Source organism: Gymnogyps californianus, chromosome Z (genome assembly GCF_018139145.2).
Source record: "Gymnogyps californianus isolate 813 chromosome Z, ASM1813914v2, whole genome shotgun sequence".
Classification (NCBI taxonomy): Eukaryota; Metazoa; Chordata; class Aves; order Accipitriformes; family Cathartidae; genus Gymnogyps; species Gymnogyps californianus.
In genome coordinates, this window is record NC_059500.1 from 49519840 (window position 1) to 49540371 (window position 20532).

At 38.1% G+C, this 20532-nt stretch overlaps 1 protein-coding gene across 1 annotated transcript in view; it reads right to left on the minus strand.

Moving 5' to 3' along the window:
• Positions 1-20532, minus strand: part of CCDC171 (coiled-coil domain containing 171) — a 151859-nt gene that overhangs the window by 130842 nt on the left and 485 nt on the right. The window contains exons 2-5 of the mRNA XM_050913494.1: positions 16922-17060; positions 14693-14867; positions 11918-12099; positions 5825-5971 (exon numbers count right to left, since the gene is read on the minus strand). Of these exons, the coding sequence (XP_050769451.1) occupies positions 5825-5971; positions 11918-12099; positions 14693-14867; positions 16922-17060 (643 nt within the window). The remainder of the gene's footprint in view (positions 1-5824; positions 5972-11917; positions 12100-14692; positions 14868-16921; positions 17061-20532) is intronic.

Sequence of the window (20532 nt, forward strand, 5' to 3'; positions counted from 1 at the left end):
TTGGATAAAGTCCAAGCCCATTCCAGTCCGCAACTGAGTTGCAGTTGGCGAACCCATCTGAACCACTCTCCCTTTCTACAGTACCTCGAGAAGAAAAAGATGTCCCTTTTGGTTCTCATGCTCAGTAGCTGGTAAACCCCTTAACAGTACATGAACTGACACTCTTACTTTATACATGCACATAGACAAGATTAACGTGTGACTTGTTACTAACTCCTGGTGAGGGCTACATAAGACAGTATTCAAACAACTTTGGTCTGATATTGAGGTAAGAGTGAACAGCCTTCAAACTGGACTTGAATAATATGATGACATAGGAGATGATAAATAGGAAGCTCCTCTCAGAGACAAAGTCCATTATGTCAGTGAACTTGTCACTGGAGAAACATGAACTTTGGAGCCACCACAGAGATACCATTATGAAAACTGCAGTGCTTAGAGGATATACAAGACATTCACAGTAGCTAGAATTCCTAGATGCCAGTTGTGCATTGTGGAGACACTAGAAAGCAGAGGATTAAGTAAGGGTAAGTCACCAAGAAGTCTGTGGTCATATAAGACAAAAAGTAATTTAAAGTTTAACCAGTAGCACTGTTAACTAGCTGAGGAATGTGTCCTCTCTCACACTGCTTGGAGCTTTTTCAAGTCTTTCTTATGAGAACTATAACTTACTTAACACTGCAGTTCACGGTGAAATTAGTAACAACAAGGAAAAACAAAAAGTAGGTCTGCGGGTTTAGGGGGTCTGGTTTTGTTTTTATCTGGGACCTAAATTTCATGTTTCACTGACTTAGATACAGTAAGAAATTTAATACACCAACAGCCTTAAACTATTGCATGTAACCTTCTGCAAATATAGAGATGGACCATCACTCAAGTCTTCTTTGCAGTCATCTCCCCATCATAGCAGCATTACCAAGCTAATAAAAGATGACACATTTAGCAGAACATGAAAAGGTCAATATAGTTATAGGTGGGGGAGCAGGAAAGGCAACGTGAAAGCTAAGGGAATGAATGGTCTTTAAATGGCAACTCAAAGTCTCAGAAATATGGCAACATACTCAGCCTCAGAAATAAAATGGACCAAGTTATTGGACATTTTTCAGGCCTCATGAGAAAGGCTTAAAAACTTTGAGAGACCTTGAGCTCCAGCTTACTAAGAGTTGGCAGCCTCAAACACATAAAACAAACAATAGAAAATCACTACATTTCTGTGAACAAGACAAAGAGTTTGAAATTTATGAACTAATAATTCTCTTTCTCATGGTAAAATCCACGTTCCCCTTTCCTCCACTGTTTGTCAAACAGCTTTCCCACCCAGCTTTTTGGCAGCTAGACGCATCACAAGAAACACTATTTTTATATATAAATTGCTCTATATTTCCCAAGAAATCATCTTTCCAGAGCAATGGAGCTACAGGCTAAAATAAAAGACACTGGTTCCAGGAAACTGATTATCATAAATAGTACTATCTTGATGAGTTCAATACAAATACCTCAAGAATTTCTTTGACTACTGAATCTTAGGCTAAAGAGGCAGAATGATAATAAGGTTCCCAATCTAAATTTTTCTGGTACAGTATGTGTTCCACTTCAGAAGGACTCCATGTCCATGCAATGGTACACCACATTGGTATCACTGCAAACTGGAAAGCTAGCAGGTTACACACTGTACCAACAGCTATCTTTCAAATTAATAGTCCACAGAAACTTGCCATTATTCTTTCTCTTCATTTCTAATTCCAGAAACTAGAAATGTCCTCTTTTAGACCATGTTCAGAATAATGATTGAGGGATAAAACCAGACTAATATTTAAAAAAAACAAAACAAAACAAAACACACAAAAAGAAAGGGGGGGGGGCAGACTTTTTCACCTTCCTTTCCTTATAATATACTCTATTAGACATAATTCTTCATAAGAGTGCCATCATACAAAAAGAAAAAGATTCTGAATTTACCCTTTCCTTTCATTACCGAAGCACAAATATTTTCCCATGGACTTCTCCCTTATGTCCAGCAGAGGGTAGTAAAGGAACAGCTTTGTGTTCATCCTCATTGCATATCAAAAAGCAGAGCATAACAAAAGATTATAAGATTGCATTTTAATTACAATTACACTACTTTTCACACAAACCACCTTAAGAAGTTCGCTGTCATCATCAAGAACTTAAGTACACATTTTCTAACCAAATGTCTATTAACACAAGGTACTCTGCATGGAAGTTGAAATAAGACATGTCTCTTGTGTCCATCTTCCCACAAAAACCACGTTTCAATCTATAAGCTACAAATTCCATGAAAAGAGATAAAGAAATACAGGACTACTTCACGAAAAAACGTAGACCGCTCTGTCTGGGGTGTACTACTTCAAGGCTTCTATATTTGAATGGAAATTCATCTCAAATACTGACATCATAGGCAAAAATAAGAGTTGTATTTAACCACAGCTGGAAGTACAGGGCCAGTTATCAGAACTGTATCCATATTTCTAACATGGGTAATACTTATTCCCATACATTGAGGAGTTTTAAATTGACAGCTACAACACCACAGAATTATGTGAGAGTAATACCAGATGGGCAGAAACACAAGGAAACTTTGGCACATCGGCACACAGTGAAAAATACTGCCCAGGCTTTAGTGCCCTTCTTTAATGCCTCTTCCACAATGTATGGGAAGAATCTGGCAACTAAGAAAGTGATCCACAATAGCTAGCATGCTAGTGAGGCAGCTGTTAAGGCAGAGAGGAGGAAATTTTACTGACAACAATGTGTTTAAATCCCAACAATCTCCAGGCTGCACAGAAGCACTTCTTTCTACTTGGGAATGCAGCATGCCCTTTAAAAGGGCACAGTCCTTTCTTTCAATCACAATTAGAAGGGAAGATTGTGCTCATTTCCCCTCCTTCATGCAACAAGTCTGTCCTTGAACACTCCCCCATTTCCTTCCCTTACAGCCTCCAAGACCAAAGTTCCAATAACTGAGCTGTAGAGGTGACGAGCAGCTTATCTGGTCCCTTTGGTTGAGGTCCTTCCACTCTGTTTCAGCATGAAGGACAGATAATACCTCCGCCTGATTGAGCTCCAGAGAGTAAGAGAGGAAGAGGAATTACAAATTTATAAATCAAAGAAAGGTTGCAATTAGATTGCAAACTCTGTTAGTACTAAACTGTTCCTCAGTATATAATTTTGGGGGGAGAGGATTATGGGTGAGAGAGCAACTTAAAATAGATTTTATTAACCTGAATTTTGAACTTCAGGATGCCTGCAGCCTTTCATGACCACAGAAAAGGCAGAACAAATTTTGCTCCACAAACGGCGATGCAGGGTACTGGTACCTTGTAAGATGGAGACGATGCTGTTGTCACAAACTCCGGAGTTTGAGTCCAATATCCAGTATGAAGTTTACAGTAATCAATACTGTCTACAGTAATCAATATTGAAAGGTTCAAATATCTAGTGCTTTTGCTTCTTAAAGAATAAAGGTATTTTCAGACACGCTCATTAGTTAAGCTCTCTTTGACCTCAAGTACAGAATGGGTAAGTTACTATTGTAGGCCCTTTCAGACGCTTACACATGTGAAGGGACATGCAAGCTCACTAAAGCATATGCATTGCAGTCTAACTTAGACTTCTTTTTTTTAATTCACAGGGACTTGTGCTAACTTGCTTAAACTTTCAAATGCAAGAGGTTTCATCACATACTTCCCTTAGTCACTGCTTAAATACCTATACTTACAACAAGTACCACAAGACTTGATTTTTCTGTAGTCTGAATATGTTGTTTTCTCACGACATTATTAAGAGATTCAGTAAGTTAAAAAAATTAAGCAGCAATGAAAATATCTTAGCTATTTGTGGTTAATGGATAGCTTTCCCTGATAAAACCATCTCCAGGGCATAGCAGTTATACATTTTGAAGGAACTGAGTGCTTCCTTTTCAAATTTATAGTGATGGGTGAGTACACCCAATCAAAATATTTAGAAAGATTTGCTGCCTTGCTCCTCCTCCTTTCAGCTCATGATTCCTATGTCAATATATTAAAAGCCATGAAGTCACAAAAAAAGCCCACGTTCAAGTACTTGGAAGCAAAAATCTTTGTTTCTAAAATGGCTGTTGCAACTTCACAGTACACAGCACTTTCCAGCTGAAGGTAATTCTGCCTAGGCCAATATGTGCAGCTCACAATACCTGACAACAGATTTCCTGTAGATCTCTCTGAGGGCACAAAAGTCTAGCTTGTTGGTCAATCAGTCAGTGGTTTTAGCTGATAGGCTTTCATCTTCCCTGTAGGAATTTTCTTTTGTACTTCATCTTTAATGCAGGGCTCTACCTACCTAGCAGTCAATGCTTTAAACACTTCTTTTGCCTTTAAGGGAAAAATAACAGAGAAAAAACACAGCTGAAAACTGTATGTCACTTCCTCCTTTATGGGCTCCCAATATCCTGCAAGTGCCAATTCTTTAAAATTCATTGTAGAAAATATTTAAAGATGCCTTTGGTAGAAAACTTGCATCAGGATAAAGAATCATCTGGTCACTATGCTTTTCTGCAGTGACAAATGTTCTACCAAGAAAGTCTTGGTCCAGACTGTACATACAGATAACAGTGTAGTGGTTTAACCCCAGCCGGCAACTAAGCACCACACAGCCGCTCCCTCACTCCGCCCCTGGTGAGATGGGGAAGAGAATCGGAAGGGTAAAAGTGAGAAAACTCGTGGGTTGAGATAAAGACAGTTTAACAGGGAAAGCAAAAGCAGCACACACAAGCAAACCAAAACAAGCAATTCATTCACTACTTCCCATCCATAGGCAGGTGTTCAGCAATCTCCAGGAAAGCAGGGCTCCATCAGACGTAACAGTCACTTGGGAAGACAAATGCCATCACTCCAAACGTCCCCCCCGCCTTCTTCTTCCTCCAGCTTTATACGTTGAGCATGACATCATATGGTATGGAATATCCCTTTGGTCAGTTGGGGTCAGCTGTCCCGGCTGTGTCCCCTCCCAACTTCTTGTGCACCCCCAGCCTACTCGCTGGTGGGGTGGTGTGAGAAGCAGGAAAGGCCTTGACTCTGTGTAAGCACTGCTCAGCAATAACAAAAACATCCCTGTATTATCAACACTGTTTCCAGCACAAATCCAGAACATAGCCCCATACTAGCTGCTATGAAGAAAATTCACTCTATCCCAGCCAAAACCAGCACACAGTTACCGCAAAGTCTATCAGTGGACAAACAAAATGTTGAAACGTACTACACTGCTGGTTCTCTCCTAAAAGGAGCACATTTACAAGATATTAAAGACTTGAGACTTCTCAGCAACAGGTGTCACTCAACAGACAGGCAAACTAAAACTACCTGTAGCATTTAAGCCTAGATAGGAAGAGGCTGCCACACCACCACTGTGATCTTCCAGTATGCTATTCTCTCTACCTAGCACAACACCTGGTGACTTTCTCAGCTTCAGTAGGTTCTCCATCACAAATTCACTAATTCTCAAAATCTGTTCTTAAGCCAAAAAGATAGGAAGATAGAAAAATTAAGAGGTTAGGGAAAATGTACAGATTTCCTAAAGTAAAGTTAGCCTTGTTTTCACGCTTACATAAACCTTTTCCCATCTGCTGTTCAAACACCAGTCTCAAGTCAGGCACACGGTATAAGTGGCATTTGCCTGTTCAGGCTTTTCTGTGGAACAGATGTTCAACATTTTGTTAATCCAGAATATAGAATTCACAACCTAACTGGGAGGTTCCATCCCTCAAAAATGAAATTGCTCCGAGTGTCAGTGCTTGTTGAGACTAATAACAATAGTCTAAAAGCCTTACTTCAAGTTCTTTTTTAAGGTGCTCCTCTCGTTCAGCACTGTATTCAAGCTCATTGGCCTGGTGCCTCAGCAGCTCAGTACAGCCATTGTGTTCCACCTCCACTTCTTTCATTTTCTTGCGTATATTTTGCAGTGCATTATTCTGCTCCTGGAAAAAGTAAAGCATTAAGAAATACTTTTACTAAGATAAAACCTTATCGTAAAGAGTTCAAAAGAGGAATACTTTGTGAACGGAGACTGCATTAGAACAGGTTATTAAAATCTAACACTTTTGCACGTCAGCAGAACCATTTACCCAACAGCAGACATGTTCTTCATTCACCACCAGGTAAAATGTATTGGTTCAAAAATCACTATGAATTACCTTCTGCAGTAATACTAAAATCAGAGCCAACTCCCCACAGGAAATCTTACTCTCTAAAGAGTACAAGGCTGCTCTTTCAAACTCTTCTCTCTCCCAGCTCAATGGCAATGATGGAGAGGGTAACAGTTTGACAAAATGATACATAGGGACAGAAGTTCTATTTCATTCTGGTTTTAAGTGTTAGAACCTGAAATCAAATCAGACATTTTTAGAAATAGTTACTCGCACAGACTAAATAATCTTCATTTCTGCTATTCTGAGAAAGACTTTCTTCTGTCTAGAAACTGAATTACTTTAAAAAATTATCCACATGAACTATGAAGTTCTCAGTAGAATAAAATAACCAAGCTGTTCCCCACTTCAATTTCTGTGTTCCAAAGCTGAACCAAGCTACAGGCTGGGATAATTACTAACACTGCTGGACTCAGCAGGTCTGTGAAGTCACTGCTACAAAATCCACACGCACAGCACACCAGGCTCAGAGGAAAGTAGCCAAATAATGAACGCCCAGTAGTCTAGCACATACTTAAGCTGGAGATCCCAGAAGTCTCAAAAAGAATAGCTTTGGTCTAGTGAACGGGAATAAGCTTTTCCGTAACTAGCATCAGAAACAAGCCATAAATCCAGTGATTTAGTTGGAAGACCTTTGGAGACCCAATTTGTTAAAATGACTTTCTGTGCAAAACACAGGAAGATTACAATAAGTCCTCCTGTTCATTTACTCCTATTCAATATCATGGCAAGAGACATTTTGTGAAAATAAACCAGTTGGTCTGCAAATTCTGCTATTACTCTTACATCACAAAATCTTGTTCCTAGAAATTACTAATCATAAGGCATCTGCAGAGCAGGGAGGAGGAGGAGAAAATAAATTATTCATATAGAATGATTCTTCAGAAGATTGAAGTCTGACAGAACCATGTTTATACATGAAGATCAAAGAAATACGAGTCTTTTCCAAAGTTTGGAAAACAAATTTTAGAAGTTCCTCCAGATTGAAGGCAGAAAATTTTGGCCACTCAAACATGACAATAAGGGAATCACGACTCTTCTACAGTGCTAAGTGTTACCAATTAGTAACTGAAAAAATTAAGTTTATTTTCTGTCTTCTTTCACGCGCAGGCACTATGGCACAATTTTTTGGCATCCTTGAAAAGATAACAAGGAGCATGCCTGTGAAACACACGTGAAGAAAAAAATGGGAACCTCAGTAAATCAAAATATTGCAAAAATAGTATACCTGGACACGGACTAAATTTAAGCTAATCCTCTACCTTTGCCTGTAATATCAAGTCAATGCACAGGTTTCTTCCCATCAGCATGCTAAAAAAAATTTTAACCATTTTTATAGAAATATACAACTACTCCCACTCTCTCCACCCTGGAAATATACAGAGATATTTAACTCTTCAGTTATATCTTCCAGATATTAACAAAAGTGAGCTGGGAAAAGCGTGCATGAAGTAAGTAATACATAGTTTCCTGGAAAATACTACATCAAGACTTAAAAACATTTTATACTGGAAATGTAGTTAACATTAATCAGACTAAAACTGACATGAATACATCGAGCTTGTTATACAAGTCAACATCAGTTGTAGGATTTCAGAATCTTAAAGAAGTCTCTGAACTTTTCAGACTTGGTATGAAACTGTGCAAGACTATCCCAGCAGTCACCTGCACTTAGAAGGTTCAAAGAGAAACATATTTCACCACGTAATATACATATATATATACACACATACATGTATACCTGCATGTCATATACACACTTACTATATGTATCTGCATATGAAAAACATGGCTGATTTTTTTTTAAAGTGTGTATAAACGACACGATTTCACAAGTACTCTAAGGAAAAACTGAGTGCTTCTGTGAAGGAATATTATATTCTGACTAACCACAAGGTGATGCTATTGCACTTACTATTGAACTCCAGCATCTTTTATTACGAAGCGGATGGCACGCTAAGCACATCCAATAGAGCACACTACAAACCTGTTAGAAAGCAGAGAGGATTACTTTCCCTCCATATCTTAGAGACACATTTCAATAGGTTAAGCTGACTTCATTTCTATGCCTACTTCAGCATTTTCATAGCGATGTTCAGAATTACAGTTCATGAAGTGCAGCTTTGCCAACCAGGATTTGCATACATGCTTAGAATCTCATTTTTATGTACATATTAAGATCAAAATTAAATCCACTTTATCTAGCTTTAATTTCATAACTCAGAATAACTATAGAAGTATTTAAAACAGGCCTGTAAACACACAACGCAAAAGAGTGGAACACATTTGAAGTCATAATTTATAAACCCAGATCCTTCTGACATTCATCTGCCAAGCTGAAATCAATTAAGCTTTCAAGCAACAACTAAGGCAGTCAAGTCCATATTTAACATTTCTGTATGTATTTTTAATTTGCTGGAATTTTGTAACTACACATAAAACCTACAACTAGGGTGATGGGGAGGGGAACAGCTACAAAAGCAAAGTGGGAAAATAGAATGTTTTTACTATTGAAAGCAGGTTAGGAGTTGACACCTAGCAGTGAATCACATTTACCTTAGGAGTGAACAATTTTCTAGCTTTAATACATTTACCAACCAAACACTTGCCTCTGCAGATCACCTTTACTTCTGAATATACATCCACTGACAAAGAACACAAGGTCCCAAGCAATCCACTGCTCCTTTTGATCTGAGGCCAAACGTCACTTGAGAGAGTGTACCTCTCCAACATTGCTCTTTTTATACAGTATTAAACTCACCGAATGTGGCTTCTACAAAACACTGTACAGAACAGAAGACAAGTCCACTCCAAAGCCTCCTCAACCTAACTCAGCCTACTGTTAGCCAGAACTCAGAGCCAAAGCTCCACTCTTAGCCTGCTTTACCTGGCAACTTAAAAAAGAAAACTGTATCTAAAAATAGGTTTCTTCATAGCCTATACCTAACCCTACTTTATTAAGCATTGACTTTGAATGAAAACTGAATCATGTTTCTGTTGGTTTGAGGAGGACTTTAGAGTGTCAGCTGTTATCCTGGTTTCAGCTGGGATAAAGTTAATTTTCTTCTTAGTAGCTGGTACAGTGCTGTGTTTTGCATTTAGTGGGAGAATGATGTTGATAACACTGTTTTTGTTGTTGCTAAGTAGCACTTATCTTAAGCCAAGGACTTTTCAGTTTCCCATGCTCTGCCAGCAAGCAGGTGTGCAAGAAGCTGGGAGGGAGCACAGCCGGGGCAGCTGACCTGAACTAGCCAAAGGGGTATTCCATACCATGGAACATCATGCCCAGTATATAAACAGGGGGGAGTTGGCCAGGAGGCGCGGATCGGTGCTCGGGCATTGGTCAGCAGGTGGTGAGCAATTGCACTGTGCATCGTTGGGGTTTTTTTCTTTTTTTTTTCTTTTTTTCCCTGTTCTTTTTTTGTTATATTCCTTTTCATTACAATTATTATATGTCATTATTATTAGTGTTAGTATTATATTTTACTTTAGTTATTAAACTGTTCTTATCTCAACCCACGAGTTCTACCTTCTTTCCCGATTCTCCTCCCCAACCCACTGGGAGCCAGGGGGGACTGAGGGAGCAGCTGTGTGGTGCTTAGCTGCTGGCTGGGGTTAAACCACAACACCTGTCAATCAACTCAGATGTTTTTCTCTGAAATCTTCCTCTTTCCTTGGCTTTCTCTTTTTTTTTTTTTTTGTTTAACTACTCCTTTATGGTTCTCCTAACTGTTCCTTCAAAGCACTGTCGAACATAACCACGAAATTACTGGGTAGAGGACGGAACTTCCTTTTTGTCCTTCATTCAGAGAAAATCCAGTCAGTGGGATCCTTCTCCACCACCAGGGCTCCTGGTCATTAAGACAACAACAGAGTGCAACTCCTTTCGCAGCCCATGCACAGAAACACTACATATCCACATGCTACCCAATTTCTACTTCAGGTCTCATTATTGCACCTCTCTTTCCAGATCTTGCCTTCAAACAAACAGCTGAAGAGTCAGTACACAGTACTTTTGGAACACACGAAATTAAGGGATTCTCTCTGCCCTGTTTTTTTAAGAGCTGCTCCTTCAGGTGCCATATAGAATCTGACCACCAGCATCATAACATAGTACAACAGGTAGGTTTGCTGTCAGAACTTGGCTATCAAGCTGCCAGGTAAGGACTGTTTTGTGTCATTTGGGAAGACTGTTTGGCATTGTCCCAGGCTTGGAGCTGACCGGGTGGGAAGAAAGCAGGGCTAATTTTCTACTGCTTGACCAATGCCCAGACCAGCTGAGACAAGTCTGCCACATCTTAAAGGGAGCTATAAAAGAAGAAAACAGGAATATTAAAAAAGTCTCACTGAATAAATATAATATAAATATAATACTAACAATAGTAATAATGAAATATAATAACAATAATAGTAATGAAAAGGAATATAACAAAAAAAGTGGGGTGGGGGGGGAACAAACAGTGATGCACAATGCAATTGCTCACCACCTGCTGACCAATGCCCAGTTAGTTCCCGAGCTGCGATCCGCGCCTCCCGGCCAACTCCCCCCTGTTTATATACTGGGCATGACGTTCCATGGTATGGAATACCCCTTTGGCTAGTTCAGGTCAGCTGCCCCGGCTATGCTCCCTCCCAGCTTCTTGCACACCTGCTTGCTGGCAGAGCATGGGAAACTGAAAAGTCCTTGGCTTAAGATAAGCGCTACTTAGCAACAACTAAAACATCAGTGTTATCAACAGTATTCTCCCACTAAATGCAAAACACAGCACTGTACCAGCTATTAAGAAGAGAGTTAACCCTGTCCCAGCCAAAACCAGGACAGGAGTTACCACCTAGCACCCATCTCTGCACAGACATGACATAAACAAATATCTCGACTGTGTGTTATTTGGCTTTTTTTGCACACCAGGGGAAAGAATCCTGATTTTTGGGACAACAATAATACTACTAGATTTCTTTGAAACATAATTCAGTTTTGAATAGCTTGACTGTATAAAAAAAGTGTAAAAAAAAGTTTGTATTTTTATTATTTTTCACACATTTAACATCTAAGGGATTCATGCATACCAGGGCAACTCATCTTTGAAAATTACTTTTTTCATGAAATATAATGAAATTAATTATCTGAAGAATAAAAACCCACAGTCTAAAACAGATTATAAGGCCATCTCTTAGTATTAAATGTTTTTTTTTTTTAACGAAATGGCAGAATTTCCAACAACAGTCATTTTTCTTATGTTGCATGGCATGAACAATGTACAATGCACAGCTAGAAATCCCATCATCACTGTTTGCATTCCCTGACAGTGTGTAGTCTCCATATTACACAAATGATTTTCATGGTCACAGGCTATTAGATGTCAGACTTGGGGACGTAAGAGGGAAATTGAGTCAGAAGCTAGGTGTTGGGTGTCCCTGTTTTTACTAACTCAGCTTTGCACGACAGTGCAAATGGGCCTCACTACCACTGTGCACTGGTAACTTGGTTTAGGTGTTTACCATGAAAATCAGCCACAATGCATTCCCTCAAAGCAAGAAAGACTGTGACACAGCAAGTGTAATTTGGTAAAGCTATATTCTTCAGAAATATTCTGCAGTATTTAGCTATTTGGGGGATTTTTTCCCTAAACCAGCAAAACCCCAGCTCACCACACACTTTGCACCAAAAAAGTTCCAGCCATCATCTCATGCAACTTTCCAACTATTCATACATCATACCTGCAAAACGCTTTCTAGTTTGGTTCTTTCCTTAAGAAGCAATTCATATTCACTGTTGCAAGTTCTGCAGATATCATCCTTCTCACTTGCAAGTCTTTGCTGCTGTTCTTTCCACTTTTGCTGAGCAATATGAAACGTTTTCTCAGTCTCTGCCACTTTCTGCTGAAGTTTTTCATTCAATACTATTGTTTACAGAAAAAGAGAAAGAAAGAAGACAAGTAGCACTGCAAAGCATGTTCAGAAAAAAAATGCATAACAATTGTCAGTTGTTCCGTGTATTGTGATATCCTATGGAACGTTAACGCTTCCAGCACCGGAGAGCACCACCTTCACTGCAAAGAAACAATCAAATGTTGTGTTCCTATAGCATCTTTCACACAATGACATAGGAATGCTTTAGAGATTTTTAGAAATTAAAACTCTTCTCCTCTTGGAAAAGAATAAAAACTTAAGATAACTCTTTCAAGTGAGGTCTCTATAGCATGGAGGACTTAATTTCCGATTTCTACAACATTCGGCCAGCTTATTTCCAAATGTCTATTTGATATAGATACTAGTCTGTATCAATTAATTTTGAGCTCAGTTTAAGTGACCGTAAAGACAGGAACTTGCCCCATGAAAAGGACTATAGGAAAACCTAAGGCAGGTTGGGCTAGCGAGCAAAGGCTCAGCTTTTCTAAGGAAATTTACTGCTGCTCAAGAGATTTAAATCTTCAGCCCAGCAAATGCCCTGAGATAGGGGAACATTGTATACACTCTTCTGCAAAAGCTTAAATGCCGCGGAAACCTTCATTACCTATGCCTATTTATTTAACCAGTTTGACTAGGAACTTTGCTCTATTTTACAATGAGGCCTTCTGTCCAAGGAGCTAAGTCGGGGTCACATCAAAGCACCAAATGAGGTGAGGAAGGCTCCACGTGACCACAGGAAAACAAGCGGTAAGTTATAAACTGCAAAAGAATTGAGAAGTAACATGATGATTTGACTTCTTTGGCACCTGTCACAGAAAAAAAAAACCCAGTCTGAGGAATTTCAACCAACGTAATTTACTGTCAGTTAACAGTTAACAGACTTCTAATTACTGATTCTGGTATTGAAAGAAACTAACACAGACACATACATAGATTTAGGAAAACATCCCTTGCCTCTGTAAAATCTATCCTACCCCCTTTTTGTTCTCCAGTCTCCTCACCGCACGTTAGCCCAGTCCCTTCAAGGAGGCGATGGGCAGCGCAGCAGACTGTGGTCACTGTGCTGTGGTTCCTCCATCAGCAACAGTCCCTTTTGAGTCCTGCCTCTTGGTGCCTGCATGGGCGGTCACTACTTTGGCCCCAACCCCTGCTCAGGCTGCTGCTCTGCTCCTGTCTCTCCTGCTGTTTCTTTTTTTCTCTTCTTTCTCTTTTCCTTTCGGCATTTACCACCCTTTCTGAAACATGTTTTGGCAGAGGCACCATACACTCTCTGGTGGGCAGTTTGGCACATGGTGTTGGTGGGTTTGCCCATTATGGAGCTGGCCAGGACTAGCTCTGGGCAGACCCAGACCTCTTTCCTCCCACACAGGTTGCCCTGCAGACCCACACCCATCACCAACACCTGCCAGCTGTGCCTGATACAGCAGCGAATGAGTTTTCTGAGTCATAAAGTGAATAGCAAAATGAGATTTCAAGTATTTTAAAATACACACACACTACTCGCTTCTAAATTGGCAGGCAAACTAGCAGTAAAGTGAGCACGCACAGAAAGAAACACAGCTTTCCTCTAAGTGAGAAACTAGCAGTTCAAGTCTTCAGCTTGCAATCGCAGGGGAATTTCCAATGGGAAAACAAATGCCTTCTTCCAGTTTGCAATCCATAAGATTTTTTTTTTGTGTGTTCTCCAAAGGAGTGAAAAGTTCAACTTTCTAATTATCTTAAAAACACGTGGTCCTTTAAGTACTTGCAAGTTTCCAAGTCTCTTTCCATTCTTGGAAGGATAAAATCTCCACGAGGAGTGCTCTAAACTCTTCATGGAACACCAAAGGTTCAGCAAACTCACAAATGCATCTCCTGTACTAGATTAAAAAGGTATTATAATTACTTAGGTAATTAAAAATGCACTTCGCTTGTAAGAATGAGCAATCTCTCTCTTTTGAGGAGGATCAAGGAAATCTGAGTTTCTGAATACAAGACTAGTAGGAAAAAAAAAATCTAGGTGAAAACCTTCCCTTCCACATACTACTGCCACAACATACATGTTCCATTACCTATAAAAAGAGAAACAAGGATGATAAGAAGAAACGAAACTGGACATGAGCAATGAAAAGCTTGAAACCCTTGAAAAGATGAAAGAAAGAAGCAGTATGATGAGAACTTCTGGAAAAAAGATGTTGGAAATAGTGTAAACAAATGAACAGAACTGGACTTTTTCTTTTCTTTTCCCTGAAATGGAAAAGGAAGAACTGCTGGACATAGTGATAACCAGGATGTGGAGAGAGCCACCATGATTACAATTCTGTACAAGGACAGCACTGAAAGAAGGAACAACAGAAGGTAAGGGGCAAGAGGAAAACGGGTTGATACGTTTAGCAGGTTAGTTTTAATTCACACATGGGACAGCAAGAGTTTTGTAAACTCTTACGAGTTTACAAAAGCAGATAGTAAGAGATGGGAAAGATAAGAGAGATCCAAGAAAAACAGCAAAACCTAGAAAATTTAATTAAGTCATTGCTTCTCACTTGTCTTCCTGACTTGGAACTGACTTAGCCTTTGTTCCATGTTTGCTTTTTTGAAACTTACCTTGCAGTTCCACAAGTTTCTTTTTTGCATCACTTAACTCCTCTTCTGCAGCATACATTTTCAGACGAGCATCTTTTCTGGCAATTGCCAATTCATACTCCAGACTTTGTCGAACAGCCTCTCCTTTCTCAATTTCCGACCGTAATTTGACTATCTGGCTTTCATAGTTGGACAGCTAGAAAATAAATTTGTTTCAGAAAACCAGCAACATCGCTCCTTCGAAAAAATGCAACATGTTACAGAAATACACCTACAGAATATTTTGAAAAGATATTTTGAATTGCATTTACAGCTGCCTTCTTATGCCACTTGAATTTGAAATATAGTCTTGCAAATGCACATTTATGCAGGTTTGAAGTACTTTTACCTTTTTTCATGCAAACTGTTCCTATTCCTAGATGAATTTCAGGTACCTTAAACATACCCCTCCCTTTTTCCAAAAATACACTACCTTAAGAAAATAAAGGTCATAATACTGTCATCTTCCTGCACCTCGAAGGAAAAACTGCAGCAACAGAAACATTATATTCCACAGGCAATTTTCTGGTAACTTTCTTTAAATTTAACACTTAGAAAAACAGTCACGTTGGGATGCTAGGCTATCAGACATCTAATAACTCACAAATATACATATGAACATAAAATTCAGTCCCATAATGTTCAGTAGTCAAATAGAATGCTATTACATTCAACAGACAACAAACTAAGAATGGAAAGTACTTCAAAAAGTGATCTTATCCAGACTAAGAAACATAGTCTAGTCATTGCTGCCAAAAACTGGGTCCAGAAAATCAAGTTCAAGCTATTTCAATAGAAGAAGATGGAAAGTAAAATATGTATTTCTTCAGAACTTCTACAAAGTAGCCCCTTGACTTCAATATCGCATGTAGGTAACTTGAACACTTCCATTATCTCTACCTATACAGTAAAAGGATAGGGGCAAAAAAAACCCCCAGTCGCTCAAGTAGTTTATCTACTTAAAATGCAACCTGACTTTGTTGCACAAACCACAACAGCAAAATGGTGCAGAAGATCCTTGTGCACCCCCAGCTTTCAAATTCTCAATCTAAGAGGTGGTTTGTTTGGGTTTTTTTTTTTTAAATCCAGATAATTCAAGGGAGCCATTTTATAGAATCACCCCACAGTTGCTGGGGCAGTAGGAAAATAACTAATTAACTGCAACACAAGAACAAGTCATTGTGGGAGAAGCAGGAATCTCTTAATTTGGGTATGCATCCCAACAATAAATGGATATGGAACAGCTAACTTGGTTTATTGGCTGGATTTAGCCCAAAACAGATGAATGAGCACCCACAACAACTGCCCCTAGCAAACCGCTAAGAGTAGAATTGTTACCTATAGCAGTAATAATACTTCTGCACCAGCACAGTTTAAACCAGGATATCAGCTGCCAGCTTGGCATGAGCAAGTGTGGGAAGCATTCCTAGTAGCAACAAATCCAAAGCCAACTACAACTACTGCTGTACTCAATGTCTGCCTTTTCTTATGTATACTAGTGCAAAAGCTGATATTCAAGCTAAAGAAAAGATTAATCAAGTATTTTCCTACTACTATTTCATTTCCATACTAGTTTGCTACAACACCATCAGGGAAAACCTTTGTAATGCAGGTGAATTATTTCCCTAGGAATGAAGATCTCATTAACAAGTATGAAGTTATTGACAAACACATCACCACATTTGTACATTATACATTGTTACAGTTATTGAAAACTGCAAATTTGCACAAGCTGAGACATTGCAAGACCTCTAAAGGATATCCCAGCTGGATTTGGTGTACACTCACACAACAATACTGTACTAGGTTTATGAGTTGCAAATGATTTCTGCAGAATTAAAATAATACTCTAATACCCTGGGGGAAAAAAAAAAGAACAAAATAAGATCTTTTCATAAGGCTAGATTCAAGCTGTGGCTTTTATTTATTTGTGTCACCAGCCAATTTTATCTAACAAACTACTGGTAATGGCAGTGACTCCTTTCCCTGCAGAAAATTCACACTCTGCTTGGTGCAACTTTAACTATTAACAATGCCAGCAGAGGTGCTAAGAGTTCCTATGAACAGGTATGAGAGGTCTCTACAGTGCCACCTTCCTTGTTATTTTTCAGCTACTGACTGTCCTTTTGATACACCACACAGGAATATTATTTTAATGAAACAAGATTACATTTATTCCAAGAGTAAAATAAAGCAAAAAAAAGTCCTTACTTCTTGATTGTGTTTAATGGTTAAGTCTAATTTTTCTTTTCTAGCTTGACAGAGTTTCCTTCTCAGATCTTCAGCAGTGTCCAATTCCGATTCATTGCTATTTTGTAGTAACTGTGACTCACATTTGGCATTATGTAAGCTGCAAAATATGAATGTTTTCAAAAAACATGAGTATTCCTTTTAAGTTTTAATGCTCCCTTATTTCAATGATCAGATTGTGAGCCCAAAGTTCTAAACATTCACTTAAGTAAAATTATGCCACACAGTTGTCATCATACTATTGCTCTTTGAAAAAAGGGTTATATAGAATTGCTTACTGTGCAAGATATGACAGATGTAGCAGCAGGAACTTAAAACAGATAGGCACTTTGGATTTCCCAAAGTTGATTTAAGCATAACATGTTTTTTATTATGTTTCATTATCTTTATTATTGATCCAATAAACTTCCAGGATGCTTAAAAAACATCATTCCAATCACTTAAATTAAAATGACTAGCAAGTTTTTGTCTGTCTCCTGCAGTAAGGCTCATTTTTTAACATGGATTACCATGTCAAAACCACCTCTGTCATGAAACAAATGCATATATGTGGAACTAAAATCACTTTTCCACATTTTTTCTTCAAAGATATATACATTTAAACTACTCACAAGCAATTGATCACAAACACAATACGAATTAAAGGTCTAGTCCTCTAAAATACTCAGTATCTCCATTTCTACCACTATTTCAGTTAAAAGAAAATCTACTTGGCAGTTAGCAGGATCAGCCCTTGAGCACCATAAGCAATATTAAAATAACCAAAACAAGCTTTTATATGTAGAGTCAAAAATGAGTATAAAAATACATATTTAATTAAAATAAACCAGTTTAATAATCTTACGTGCAATTATTATAACTTCAAACCGGAGAACTTTTGAATTATTTCAGGAGTTAAAAATCAGTTTTCACATTATCTTATATCTGTCAGTTTTCACATTATTTTATATATGTAAGACTGGCTGCAATAATTAGTTGCTCCACACAAAAGCGCAAGTTGTCAGGACCACTAAATATGAAATATACTGTAAGGAGAAGCATGATTAAATTAACCACAAAGTTGGTATCATTTCATACCGAACTGGAAATACTATAATAGCTTACCTTTGTCTACATGAAGTCTTAAGTATTAATTACAGAAATGACAGTCTACCGGGATTTAATTATTTTTTTCTAAAAAAAAAAAAATTACCACTTTACCCCTAGGTTTCTGCACAGGCATCATTAACGTTTTCCACAAGTGAGAACTCTACCTCAGATAAACTGACTAGCAAAAACGACACAAATGTCATCAACAAGGGGAACAGTAATGTAGACTAAGTGTTGCCTTTAAAGACATAACTAATAACAAAGGATGAAATTTCAGCTTTTTAGCTGCAGCCTATAAATATTTTATAATTTAATAAATACTAGGTCTATTTCCATTTAAAAACGAGATGGACTTCATCTATGAGATCAGAATAACTGTACGTCATCAGTAGTTGTTCCACAGGGTGCCATGTACTTAACACATTTTATATATTTAATAAATGTAGGAGATAAGGATCATTAAAACCTGCATGTACTGCAAGAAAACCACAGGCACATTATTAGCTTTCAGTGTTTACTATGGGAGCCATACCCAGAGGACCCAACATGACTCAAAGGGCAAAAGATCAGCAACAAGGTAAGTAAAATCATGTATCATTATTTTACGCAACTCTTAGCTACTGCAATAAGAAGATATGGTGGTAAATCAAGCAGGAAAAAAGAAGGACCTGAACAGCCAGAGCATCTGTAAACTGTATAAAACCTTGTTTGTGGACGTCATATAATACGTTTGGGAGACCTTTACTTTTCCATGGCTGGGGAAAACAGAGATGAAAGAAAGACAAGTCATCTTATTCAGAGATGATGCAAGAAGTATCAATCTCAACTAAAGACAGCTAAAGGCCAGAAAGCACCAAAGTTAGCAAAGCATGGGTTAGGCAGAAAAACAGAACCCAAATTGAAAACTGGGGAGGACTAGAGCAAAGAAACATGGGTGATGGAAAGGGTAATCATTTTGTTAGTTTGCGGGGCAGTTGTTTTGCTTCTTTAAACCTGGTGATATTTAATACTTCTGGCATGGAGAGCACACTGAAGGCAAGCAAGGGAATGACTGCTTTTTGTAAAGTAAATAAAAAAAACGCCTTTAAATTTTAAGGTAAATGACATTGGTTTGTATGCCAATCAGCTTTCAAGAAAACTGTTCCTTCCAACTCCTCTATTAATTATCCAGGAAAAAAAGAGCACAATGGAGATATCTACACAATAAAACTTACTCATAGGAAAATTTGACTATGTGATTAACTATTCTGCTTAACTGGACGTGGGGGGGCAGGGGGAACAAACCACAAACAAGTTACAAAACATCACAAGTAATAGCAAATTAGGGATATTCTAGAAACAAAAAATGTCCATGAGAGCATTAAGACACAACACCACAACAGTAACTACTGGGGAAAAAAGCATTAAACACCCTTTTAAAAATAGCATTTTCTGCACAGCTTCTAAACTCACAATGCCATTACTGAAAAACTGAAAATATAAAGCAGAAACCCCTGTGTTTGTTCTTAGTATAGAATCAAATTGAATCAGCTACTTTAAAAACAAACAAAACAAACAAAAAAACCCCGAGGGCATATTACTATGCTAACCACTTCATTATTTTATTTGTCTACTTAAACATTTTCAAATAAAATAGAGATTGGCCTTAAGAATTCTTATTTCTGTGATATTTTCTTTAATCATCACAGAGTCACCAGCATGTGCAGTACTTCATGAAAGCTTCACACTACCCATTGTAGGAGATTCTTCCTTCTATATTCATATTACAAGTAGAAGCACTACAAGCATAAAGCTCTCGGAAGCTTAAAACAAAGACAAAACCACGCAAGATCCCTGGAAAGTTTCACAGCATGTATGATTTGCAGTCTAACAGGAATTCCAAGAATGCTTTGTACTCCATTTTCATGTATTAATAGTTCATCGATCATTGGTTTTGAACTAAAATACGTATTTTACCAACTACAGCTTTTCTCTAAGACACCATTTTTAGTAGTACTTTAACATTCTTCAAGAAAGCATATAAGCAGGTGAAATAGCTTTTGAGTTCTACAGTGCAGAATTACTTTTTGTAACTCAAAAACTTCAAATTCACATTCACTTCACAAGTCAGCTAGTTACAGTGAACATAGAACATTGCAGAAAAACAGTTTTCCACCAGCTTTTCTTCCACATCTGGCAGAAAATGTAGAGTAATTTTGTAACAGAGAGAAATTTTCTTTAATTTATTACCTAGCAGTGGAATTTTGCTAAAATTCTCCAGCTGAAGTATTCTGCAGTCTGATTTCCTAACCAAAGTTCATATTCGTGGAATTTTGCTGTTCCTATATAATTGGCAATTTTGTATAATCAGACTTTAAATAGTGACAAATAGCTCTCACAGCTAAGATAAACAGAATGAATTAAAACTTACTTTAATTCTGCCAAAGATCAAACATGTATCAGGTTATAAAAAATAAGGGCCATGTGCAAGACTTAAAGCCGAC